Below are 12,054 nucleotides of genomic sequence, written 5' to 3' on the forward strand. Positions count from 1 at the left end.
GCTTTTTTTTTTTTTCTCTTCCTTTTTTCTTTCTTTTTTAGAGGAAAAAGAAACTCAAGGGGGAGAGCTGTTCTTCAGTTTTTGCTCTTCAAGCGTAGGCTAAAATGCCAGGCAAGGAGGAGGCCCTTGGTATCGCTCATCTCCTCCTGGAACTGCATTGCATCGCTTGGAAAACAGGACGAGAGGACATGAGGCATCTCATCCCGATGTCTTTTTAATGGCACTTAGTCATATGCACGGGAATTCACAGCACCAGCATCTACTGCAAGAAAATGAGCAGATGCCAAAAGATTTTATTTTACTCTTAGCCAAGGAAAAAAAAAAAACATGAGCACATTTTCTGTTTTAAATACTAGCAACGTTTCGCAGGCTGACTCCCTCGAGGACGGCGGCAATTGGACGGCAGTAACCCAGTTTACCCAGCCGGGATGGCAAATTGCTTTGTGGGCTATCACCTATTCCTTCATCGTTATCACATCCATTGTTGGCAACGTTACCATCATCTGGATCATTCTTGCACACAGGAGAATGAGGACTGCTACTAATTACTTTATTGTTAACTTGGCTCTTTCGGATTTGCTGATGTCTGCTTTCAATACCATCTTCAATTTTATTTATGCCAGTCACAACGTCTGGTATTTTGGTGAGGAATTCTGCAGGTTTCAGAACTGGTTCCCCATCACCGCAATGTTTGTGAGCATTTACTCCATGACAGCCGTGGCTGCAGAGAGGTAAGAGGCGAATGGAGAAGATAAGGTCCGAAAAATTAACTGTTAAGCTATAAAACATTATCGCAATACTTTGTGCAATTGGCCCCCACCTACCGTGTCAGGTGCCTTATCAGCAAAGTGGGAGGAGTGCCAGGCAAATAGACTACAGGCTTAGATGCTAGTTATGGCAGGAAAGGAAGGCTCTTCTCTCTGTGGAAGCGGCTGGTATTTTATTGTTCCCATGTTACTGATCATAAATTGTTTCCCAGTCATCCCGTAAACCCTTGCATCCGCAGTCCCGTTTGTGAGTCCAGCAAACCACCAGAAATAATGGGAATTGAATCAGAAAGGGCAGAGTCTGCTCCAATAGTTCGCAAGAATGACTTATTCCAAGAGGGAGGAAAGTAATTACAGTGATTTTGTTTGACTTGTGAGGTAATTTGGTATTTTCATAATACTCTCTTCCATTTGCCAAGTCTCTTTCACTCGAGTTTAAATTTGTGGTGTCTAAATGTGTTTATAGCTTATTGTTAAGTAGCGTGACGGTGTTTTTCTTTTTACTAGAAAGTGGCCAAAAGTCCATGGGAATTTTCTCTCTTAAAGGCAATGACACGTAAAAGAAGTAGATGAGGTTCAGCTCCCTTCTATGCTCTTTGCTCTCCTTCCCTCCGTTACTTCCATCCTCTGCCTGGCGCTGGGAACTTCTGTATCTTTTCCATCCTATGTCCCTGACACAACCCCACGGCGAAGGTCTTCCCCTGGGCAGCCAGACCTGGCATCCAGAAATATCTGGCGCTCCATTATCAAGCCCTCCTGTTGACTTTGCCCTTTCCTTCAGCTTTCCTCCATTCCTTATCAAGTGCGCGTACCCACCAAGGGCCCTTCCAGCTCCCTCGGGAGCAGAGCCAGCATCCCTCGGGAGCCATTCGAAAAGCCTTGCTCCATGAGTCATCAGGGTCGCTTTCGTAATTCCCGCCCCTGCTCCCAACCCCATTCACCCCGGCACACCCAGGGAAGCAAGCGACAGGACAAATCAAACCAGACAAATGAACTGGCAGGAGAAGAAGGAAGGCTTGTGCATGGAACGCCTGCTGAAACCCCCACCTTGAGTTGGGGATGTGGCCCGGATTGACACAGTGGCCCCGGCGGTCGTCGGAAGGATGGCTAATGAGCACAGGGATGAGCGATGCGTTTGTCAGCCTGCAGTTGTCCAGATGAAAGCAAATCCCTATTTAGAAGTAACGGCAGCTCAGTTTTAGACTCGAATATTCTTTTGCTCTTCCTGGCTTCAAATCAAGGGCTGTTGGTAGCTGCTGTTTTATACATGTGGTCTGCCAGAGGATATTATAGCTTTAAAAATAAATCCATTTCTGCCTGTCCTCAGGTCTCCCTAATCTCATTCCTCGAGGACTTTTGGTGAAAGTACCTATACAGCCAAAATCTCTTTAGTCACATGGCACAGATCAGAAAGAAAAGTTGGCACCTCACTGCAAACCATATTTAGCTATTCTTTGCTTAACCTTAAAATAGATCCTGACACTGTCTCCTGGAAACTTGTGGCTTTCATTTATTGTTATGAGAACTTGCGTCCACTTGGGCTCCGTTGTTTAGCTTTGATAGAACCATGTCTTTTGAAGTGGTTTATTGTAAGGAAGGAGGCTAAGAAGTGACAGCTCTATAAGTCACCTTTGTCTGCCCTGGTGATGTTGCTTACCGTCGGGTTTAGGATCACTCTGTTTCCCCATCCCATGCTGTTTCCACTACATGCTTCCCGCAGCACTCCAGGCAGAAATGCAATATATCAGCTCAATCTTCCCGCTCCAGTTAGCAAAAGCCTCCTAGGCCCTCTTCGGAAAGCGTGCAGGAGTGTCCGAAACTCAGCTTGTTTTGTCTGTGTGGGATGAGGACCAGAGGAAGGGTGTTGGGAGCGCAGTCCCAGCATCCTGGGATGCCACAGGGAGCAGGGCATGGAGAGAGGGCACAGGGAGCAGGGGGACAAAGGCAGCCCTGCCACATAGCAAACAGGGACCGGGAAATCTCAGCAGATGGGGTAAAAATCTCCCAACTTGCTGGAGCTTGCCTAAAATCGCAGCTCACCCCTGGCTGAGTGGGAAAGCCTCCACCTAGCAGCCTTGTAATCCCTTTGGTACCCACAACGCAGGATGCTGCCATCAGGCTTCATCACGTATACCTGGGACTTGCCGTTCATCAAGAGCCACGGATCAGCGGTTTGGGCACTTCCGTGGGCAAATATTTTGGAGAATATTCGCCACTTGATTCCACTCTGACCACATTCGAGCGTTGTACACTTCTGCCTACAGTGAGCTAAAGAAAAATGAGGTGACATGAAAATTTTATAGCTAAATAAGGTCTGGCTTACTTACTGTGCTGTCTGCCCGTGCAGCCACCCGCTCTGTGTCCTGCAGCAGCAGCTGGGCTGAGCTCCCTCCCAACAGCCTGTCCAAGAGACAGCACAGTTTGTCAGATTTTTGCTATGAAAACCAGGAGGCAATTGGCATTTTCCACTCTATTTTGCTTTCGTAACAACCGTGACAGAGAGTATGGAAAGCATGACAAGAAATGCATAATTGATTATGTACTCATTACGATACCACGCGTTTCTACATGTGGAATTTAAAACCGGAGAGCGCCCCGGACTTGCAAGTAATCTAATAGTCAGATGTGCCGTGAGGGCTCTGAGCAGGTGTGGGATGAAAGGGTCAGAGGTGGATGGCACATGAGCTTTCCATGGCTAAAAGATCAGTGGGGAAAAATTCAGGGTAAAAGATACTCGAGACCCCCAATCTGCTGTGGTGGTAACACGGGGCATCAGAGGAGACTGACATAATTAGGGAGGAAGAGGGTGTTTAGGCTTTTTTTTTGGTAGAGGAAGGAGAGAAGGGCATGGTATTAAATAGTGCATAACTCCAAACTAACACAAACAGTTCACAGCATGAAATTTCAGACCAAAAACATAAAGTACTTAAAAATGAATTAAAAAAAAAAAGAGGAAAAAAAATAAAAATTCTAAGTAAGCAGAATACTTGCAAAGACCATATGCAGAAGGCACAGATGACTGCTTCCTCCTCACACCAGAAACATAGAACGGTTAGGGTTGGAAGGGACCTTAAAGATCATCTAGTTCCAACCCCCCTGCCCTGGGCAGGGACACCTCCCACCAGACCAGGCTGCTCAAAGCCCCATCCAGCCCGGCCTTGAACACCCCCAGGGATGGGGCAGCCACAGCTTCTCTGGGCAACATGTTCTGGTGCCTCACCACCCTCAGAGTGAAGAATTTCTTTCTAATATCTAGTCTTAATCTCCCCTCTTCCAGTTTGAAGCTATTACCCCTCATCCTATCAACAGACGCCCTTGTAAAAAGTCCCTCCCCAGCTTTCCTGGAGCGTCTTTAGGTACTGGAAGGGGCTATAAGGTCTCCCTGGGCCTCCTCTTCTCCAGGCTGAACAACCCCCAACTCTCTCTGCACCCATCCACACGAGTTTAATATATTCTGCCTTAAGACTTGAAATCATTGTCCTCAGAACAGATTTAACTCCTTCTAATTATTTATAGCCTGAAACCTATCAAAATGTCTAAAAATAAATCCCACTCTACCATCTGTGTGAGTTTTTACACCTGCTACATTTGTTGTATAATTTACCAATGCAACTGTAAAAGCATTACCTATTTTTCCTGCAGGTACGTGGCGATAATTCACCCCTTCAAGCCCAGGCTCTCTGCTGGAAGCACCAGAGTCATCATAGGAATCATCTGGCTGGTGGCATTTGGGCTCGCCTTCCCGCAGTGCTTCTACGCCGAGATCACGACAGACAACGGAACGACAAAATGCATTGTTGTCTGGCCAGATGACGTCGGATCCAAGCACCAGCTCACGTAAGAGAAACAAAAAAACCCTCCCAATTCATGCAAAAGTTAACTATGAAATTAATTTAATCTCCAAACTGTTGGCCAGGGGAGCTACGCAGCTGGGGAGTACGAGTCAGGGGCAGCCCATCTAAGCTCAATTTAAGCCAGCTGTGCATAAAGCTGCTAGGTGATCTCAGCTCAGGGTAAAGAAGGGGGTTTTGCGCCATCCTCCGCTGCTTTGAGAAGGTGTTATAAGGTCTAGAAGCCCTAGACACAGAGCTTGGATTTAAGAGAAACCAGGGTGAAAAGTCTTTCAACAGGCAATAAATCCTGGTTCCGAAGATTTTTGGATTTTCTCCCTCCATCAGGCAGGAAGGAACCAGATATTGTTAATGCTGAGAAGCCACATAATTAGCTAAAAATTATGCTGCTCTTTGGAGGGGGAGGAAGAGGAAAGAGGAGCGTGTTTCAAACATCCTAAGGTTTTATAGACTGACTTATCTGGGCACGCATCTGCGCTCCGAATTCTCACAGCAATTTCCTCCTGCTTTAAAGCATGATTGTTCAGACAGATGAAACAAGCCATACCCCCACATTTAGGGGATCTGCTGTGATTAATCACTATTGGAAGCACATGATACACAGAGCAGTTTGAGAAATTTATCAAGCAAAACATATTTATACGAAGGAGTAATGGAAGAACTGCAGAAAAGGAACAAATTGCTTAACAAAATGGGAACAATTTTTCAAACCAAAACCAAGTGCTAAACCCATTCACCCATCCATTCTTCGCTGTGAATACTTTCGCCCAGCTACGTGCACCGGGGACGTTTTCCCTTTCACAGTTTTCAACTCTGGCAGACAGCTGGGTGCCTCCTGCGGTTAGTTATTACCCAAACTAACTGTTTTTTGCACTAGTTATGTGCCAAGTTCCAAGGAGCTTCGTGTAAGTTTGGCTGAGTTGCAGCATATTCAGGCATTGGCGGTCAATTGTCCCCAGCCTCCAGTGTCACAGGGGAGGAAAAGAGTAAAATCAGGCTCACATTGCATTGGGTGGTGTTCCTCCTGGGGCTTCTTGGCTGGTACCCCATGGCACATGCTGGGCAGCACAAGATGCCAGCCTCCTGCCGGTTAAGAAGGAGGGATAGTAGATACTCCCTTATTAATAAGTCACTGATGACTATTTCGTTCCGATGAAAAACGTGAAGTTTATTTCTGCCGCATCGACAGTTTGGGAAGGATTGAAACAAGAGTTTCCCAGCATGCCAACAAGATCTCCGCGGGCTGGAAAGGTTGGTCTGGAACGCAGCAAATAACAGGGCAGGTTCTTTCTGGGATCCCTAGCTGAAGAGCAGCAGCTCCCAAACACAATAAATCACTTTGTACACCAGCTCGCTCTCCCTGAGCAGCCTCAGATCTGCAGGTTTCAGTAGCTCTCCTAGAAAGGAAGTTGGAAGCAGTGCTCCCCAGAAATCATCTTGAGTGATGGATCTGTTGGGACAAACGCCTGCCATACAGACCAGGGAGAAAAAGCCACGTGCAGCCACTCATGTGCTAGTCCAAATACTGAGGAAAAGAAATACTAAGAAACCCAAAGGAAAAAAACCAAAGAAATGGAGAACTGGGTTCCTCTGTTGACCGTGGGTCCTCCAAATCCTTCGTAGCAGAGTAAAACCAGCCTTCAAGATTTCTAGACTTCAGAACAAAGGAAAATCCCTTTCTGCAGGAAAAATGTGCATAATTATGGTAGAAACACATCTAAAAAAACTCAAACAATGCACCCTACTGTGACTGCCAGTGCCTGAGAAATCTTGAATGTGAAGGGACTAAACTCGTATAAGTTTAACCAAAATCAAGAACCTTAACCACAGAGAATTTTAACCTGGTGACAGGTTAACTTTGCAGCAAAGTAGCAAAACTACAAGACTAAAAGTTTCTTTTTGCCACATGCTCGGGCTTAGGCTCCCATCCTCTCCTCCTCCTCCCAGGATGGGCACTCTAAAAGGGCTTTGCTGCACTCTACACGCAGTATTAGACCTTCAAAAGAGATATCACTCAGAGGACAATTGGGAAAGGCGGAAAACAGGCAGGGGCAAAACTTGCCACCTTTCACAAATACATTTTTCTGTATGTAGCCACTGGCCTGATATTTGCCACCACCCCAAGGAGCAAACACCACCGAGCGCCCCAGCACCCGTTTCGATGCTCATCAAAGCTGTTGACCCCACTCGCTAATGGGGAAAGTAACTCCAGAGCCTTGTCATGCTGAGAAAGACCATTTGCACCCTGCCTTTCCTGGTCATTGCCAGCAGCATGTGCCAGAGCCCTCCTGCCTAATCCTGGTTTTTACACTGTTTATGTTAATTTGACAGCCGCTCTCACCAAGTAGTACGCAGGTTGTTCCCTCCCCATAAATGGTGGTTGCTTAAAATAATCAAACCCCAGCATGAGGGAACCAGCAGCATCTTGTGGGATAACATGGAAAGCTGGGAAGGGCCAAGCTAAAATACATCCAGAGGAGATGCCAGCGCTTTCAGTAACCGAGCAGCCTGTGGGTGATATATAGTCGCGCGTGCACTCAGATAAAAACAGCCAGCAAGACAAATGCAGCAATGACTGCCATTCACTTTCTGCATGCTATAAGCAAGCAATACCCCTTCCTCACTATCTGCAGCATCTTCCCTGCCGAATCCGTGCACCCTATTAGCAGCCAGCTACTTTTTGAAGTCCCTGATCCATGTTTTTTTCATGGTTGCTGGAATTAAGCTCTTGGCACTATTGCATTCGTCAACTTATTCTGCAGTTTTTGAAATATTCCTTTTCCATATCTGTGATTTAAAGGTTCCTATTTTTACAGCCACAAGTTTCAGACGTCTCTCCTGACTGCAGTGGGACAGCAAAATTCAAGGCAGGTGGCCATGGACTGTAACCCTCTGATAAAAGATAAATGATATTAATATTACCCTGTCTTGAAAGAGCAGTGAATCCAGTCCAAGGACTAATCATCACAACACAAGAGATACGAGCTTTTGCTATTTACAGAAGTCCCTGTAACAATGTTTGTAGGTGAAATTCCTGCTTCTTTATGCTTTGGGCTTGAAGTTAATGGGAGCCAGATACACATGTCCAAAAGACAATTTCTGAAAGAGCCCTTCAAGAGACATACTGACTATGAAAACGTGCTTCTTGTTCTTTTTCAGGTATCACATCGCAGTGATCGTGTTGATTTATTTACTGCCTTTAATGGTGATGTTTGTTGCATACAGCGTTATAGGAATTACTCTGTGGAGCAGCGCGGTTCCAGGCAACCACCTGAACAGAGTCCGCTACGAACACCAAGTTAATGCAAAAAAAAAGGTCAGAAGCGAAACTTAAAAATAATTACCCTCAGTGCACCAGCCTTGCTGGCACCAATTCCAAAACGGAGCTTGCATTTGATACAAAATCTTGTGAGACTGGGCATGAAAGGTCGACAAAATATTTTGGGCTAGGGGCAAAGGGCACCACCTAGCAATATGAAAAAAAATGGGGATTTACATGCACCAGCCAGCCTCCAAGGAAGACAGACACATGTTGGTAAGCAGTTGAGCCACTTCCCAGCAGTCCTTAGAGAGTAAAAACCTGGTGTCCGGTGAATCTGCACTTTGCAGGATAAACCAGACCCAGGAATAACACAATGGTTCTGTGTTTCCAGTTTGTGAAGACCATGGTCGTAGTTGTCATCATCTTTGCTGTCTGCTGGCTGCCCTATCATATATACTTCATCCTGGGGAGCTTCAAGGAAGACATCTACCAGCAGAAGTACATTCAGCAGGTTTATCTTGCGATCTTTCTCCTTGCCATGAGTTCGACGATGTACAACCCCATCGTATACTGCTGTCTTAACCAAAGGTGAGTGGTGCACACACATGTTTGCAGAGAAAACGAAAATCTCAATCTGAAAAACCGTAAATCTCTGGAGCTGAGAACAACTGTGATTTTCGACTGCAGTCCACTGGCCGGGTAGACAAGTTAATTTATGCTCTGCTAATAATGTAAGATTAGCCACACTGTGCGAGTGAGATTTTAACTCAACCCTTAAGAATTCCCGCCTCTGAATAAAGCATGGGCAGCAGGTGTATGGGCAGCAGGTGTATGGGCAGCAGGGCCACATCTGCACCAGCTTCCACACGCAGACTACCTTACATCTACCCATTTTTTAAATCCCTCCAGGGATGGTGACTCCACCACTTCCCTGGTCAGCCTGTTCCAGTGCTTGACAACCTTTTCAGTGAAGAAAATTTTCCTAATATCCAATCTAAACCATCCCTGGCGCAACTTGAGGCCATTTCCTCTTGTCCTATTGCTTGTTACTTGGGAGAAGAGATCGACCCCCACCTGGCTACAACCTCCTTTCAGGTAGCCGTAGGGAGTGAGGTCTCCCCTGTAGCAGTAACTTGGCAGTGATAGGTTAATGGTTGGACTTGATGATCTTAAAGGTCTCTTCCAACCATTCTATGATTTCCAAGGAAGGAAGGACTCCGTAATTTCTGCAATGCATCTGCTGATCTATTGCCGAGCTGCCTTAACCACCCCACTCCTCCTGCGCCACCACCCCGCAAGCACAGCCCTGAACCCCCTCCATGCAGGCGCAGGACTCATCCCTGTGGGGGAGAGTCAGAGCAGCCCACGGGTGACCTGCCAAGACTCCCGCCCAGGCACTCCCCCTGACGGGCATGACCTCGTGGTGCCAAGAGATGTCTCTCTTGCTCCGCGCTGAGAACAGGCTGCTCTTGGGACACTGGTGTGGCAGGACGCCGAGCGTGGGAGAAATAGTTATCAGCACACCTCTTCCAGCACCTCCAGTGCCGTCTCACTGGAAGCCCACCAGCAAAACACCTAACTCCAGAGCGATGCTAGGAGGCTCCCTCCTTGAGAGGGTTTCAAACGGCATCCTGCCCCAAAGTTCGCAAAAGAAGGCAGCTTTGCAGCCCATTCAGCCGATCTGCGTTTAATGTGAAACACCCAAACACATCCTCCTTCTCCTCCCTCAGAAAGCAGACAGCTTCCTCCCTCATTTAATTATTCATGTTTTTTTAAAAAGTTTCCAGCGGGTAAAGACATCCGCTGGAAGACACCGTGTTTTCCTCAGATGCTCTGCTTCTCACCGAATGCTCTAATCAGCATGGTGAGCACCCTCTACCGAGCACATCAAACATCCTGCCATTTATCTGATCTTATATATTTACTTAAAATATAAGGGAATCTGATCATAAACTCCTATTGCTCTTCCCTCCATTTAGCTCTGCAACTAGCTCCTTTAATTTCAATAGAAAGCCGTTATTTCCATGGTCATTCAGAGGTAGAACCAAGTCATGTATTTGTTCTTTCTCTGTGCAATTGAAAAGATCATTTTACCATTTAGTTTCTTTTCTTACATTTACAGATTTCGTTCTGGCTTCAAATTAGCCTTCCGGTGGTGTCCATGCATAAAAGCAACTGAGAAAGACAAACTTAAACTTACATCCCCATCTCTTTACCAGACAACCCGCAGGAAGTCAGGAACAACAAGTTTCAACACAGAAACGCAACTGAATGAGAAAGAGAAGACATCGTTTACCCTCACCCAGCTGACACTTTGATTTTCTCCTCCCGGTTCTGGCTCTGTCCTAATAACACCATTTTCAAGGCAGCGGATTTGTGGAAGCCCGAGGCAGGTCTTTGTTCTGAAGCAACCATTTTCTATGGGACACTTTCAGGTGCCTTCAGCATTGAAAGCAACCCGCTGATAATACTTATACCCATGTAGGTCCAAATATCACCCAGCTATGGATGCAAGTTCAGCCCTCTCTTACACCAACAACTGCAATACAGAACAGAGGTCAAAAAAGCAGCAAAGCAGACCTCAGGCAGTGCCAATCAGCAGAATATCAATTATTCTCTTCCAGATAGTGATCCCCTGCCTTCTGTTCCACCAAGACGCTTACATCTGGAAAAGAGGTGATGGAGCAGGAAGGCTGGGGCACATCTGGCTCAGCTCGGATGGGCCCTCGGGGCTGCATGGGCAGTGAAGGCCCATGGCTCAGCAGCGCCAAGGCAGAGGAGGCCGTGGAGCAGAGCTTGCTTACAACAAAGGCAAATATTAATGCGTCCAGACTGAAAAGCCTGCCTTGAATTTTTTCTGAATTCCAGTATTTTCAGACCTGCAATTTCACCAGCATCATCCCTCATCAATTGAAAGTGAGAAACAGTTCCTTAAGATGTTGTCGTTGCATGGATTTCGATAACCTCGTACCAAAACACAATGTCATCTTCCTGTTAAACTGTGCCCAAGTGATCCCTCTGACTTCACATAGTTAATTGTGGTGCCTAATTTGGAGAGCGAGGCTCTCTGAAGAGTCAGTGGCCAGGTGTGGGATGCTCAGTGGCTTGGTCAGGGCTCATGGATCCGGTCTGAATCCACCTCCTTTACCTTCTCTTGGTCCTAACTGCAGTGTGACCCATCGGGTTTTTTTCCCAGATAGTCCCTTCATCTTCCCTTTCCAGACTTACTCCATGTTTATTATGGCTGTTCTTCTCTTCTCAGACACGAAAATAAAGGCTGCAATATGTCATCTTCAAAGCCTGAGCCATTATGTGCAGGCATGCAAAGCAGGAAAGCTGAAATATAAACGTTATATAAAAGTAACACAGCGTTAAATACTGGTGTGATAAGTAGCACCTCACAATCACCTTCACCTTTCATGACAGGTTTGTATATAATATCACAGAGCCATACCTTCACATACAAAAAGCTCCTACAGTGTTGACAAGATCCAGTTACTTGAAACATTCCCCTTTGCTCTGCGAAAACAAAACTACAAACTGTTGCCAGGCTTAAATTCTGCAGTAAATTCAGAGAAAAGATGCGTGGCTTAGACTGAAAGAGTACTCAGGGGTACAATTCTCCCAAGTCTGTTTCAATACAGGAACCAGCAGATATATCTTCCTTCTCCACTCAGTCTTCTTCCCCTCTCTGGCTGCTGTAGAGAACAATTACGTTACACAGAGGCCCAACAAACTTGTCCCGCTATTGGGACAACAGAGCATAGGGCTGTATGCCCTTCTTAAAAAGTTAATTATTTTAAATCATTCAGCAGGTAGTTTCTATTCTAGATATTACCTGTCCAGCCTTCTTAACTGGCCAGCCTGCTCTTCCCGATACCACACCGCTGGGGTGTCTGCAGGGCAGAGCAATAAGAAGCATTTACCGACAGCCACCACCAAGTCTTTCTTCCGAAGGGATGCAAAACCATTTGGGAGGGACGTTCTGCAAGGCACGCATCTCTGGGATCCTACTAGAGGCTGCAAAGACTCTTGCTCCGAGGAACTGAAGGACACCTACACGCAGAGTTCACTATTTCATATACATAGGCTGTATCTCTCCCACACTCAGCCAATGTGACTGTAAGGCCTTTAAACCCTTTAAATCCCGCAGCTTTCTAATGCAGAACTTTTT

General features: G+C 46.3%; 1 protein-coding gene across 2 annotated transcripts; it reads left to right on the plus strand.

The window, feature by feature from the left end:
• Positions 1 to 249: 249 nt before the first annotated feature.
• On the plus strand, positions 250 to 11,175 carry TACR2 (tachykinin receptor 2). 2 transcript variants are annotated; one of them, XM_074591779.1, is made up of 5 exons: positions 250 to 731; positions 4,410 to 4,604; positions 7,778 to 7,934; positions 8,272 to 8,468; positions 10,003 to 11,175. In XM_074591779.1, the coding sequence occupies exons 1-5, from the start codon at positions 328 to 330 to the stop codon at positions 10,196 to 10,198; spliced, it is 1,149 nt and encodes a 382-aa protein (XP_074447880.1). In that variant the 5' UTR covers positions 250 to 327; the 3' UTR covers positions 10,199 to 11,175. The 2 variants fall into 2 exon arrangements, with proteins under 2 accessions (XP_074447880.1, XP_074447881.1); XM_074591780.1 differs by lacking the exon at positions 10,003 to 11,175 and having other exon boundaries at positions 8,272 to 8,472.
• Positions 11,176 to 12,054: the final 879 nt, after the last annotated feature.

This window comes from Larus michahellis, chromosome 6, assembly GCF_964199755.1.
Source record: "Larus michahellis chromosome 6, bLarMic1.1, whole genome shotgun sequence".
In the NCBI taxonomy this organism is placed as follows: domain Eukaryota; kingdom Metazoa; phylum Chordata; class Aves; order Charadriiformes; family Laridae; genus Larus; species Larus michahellis.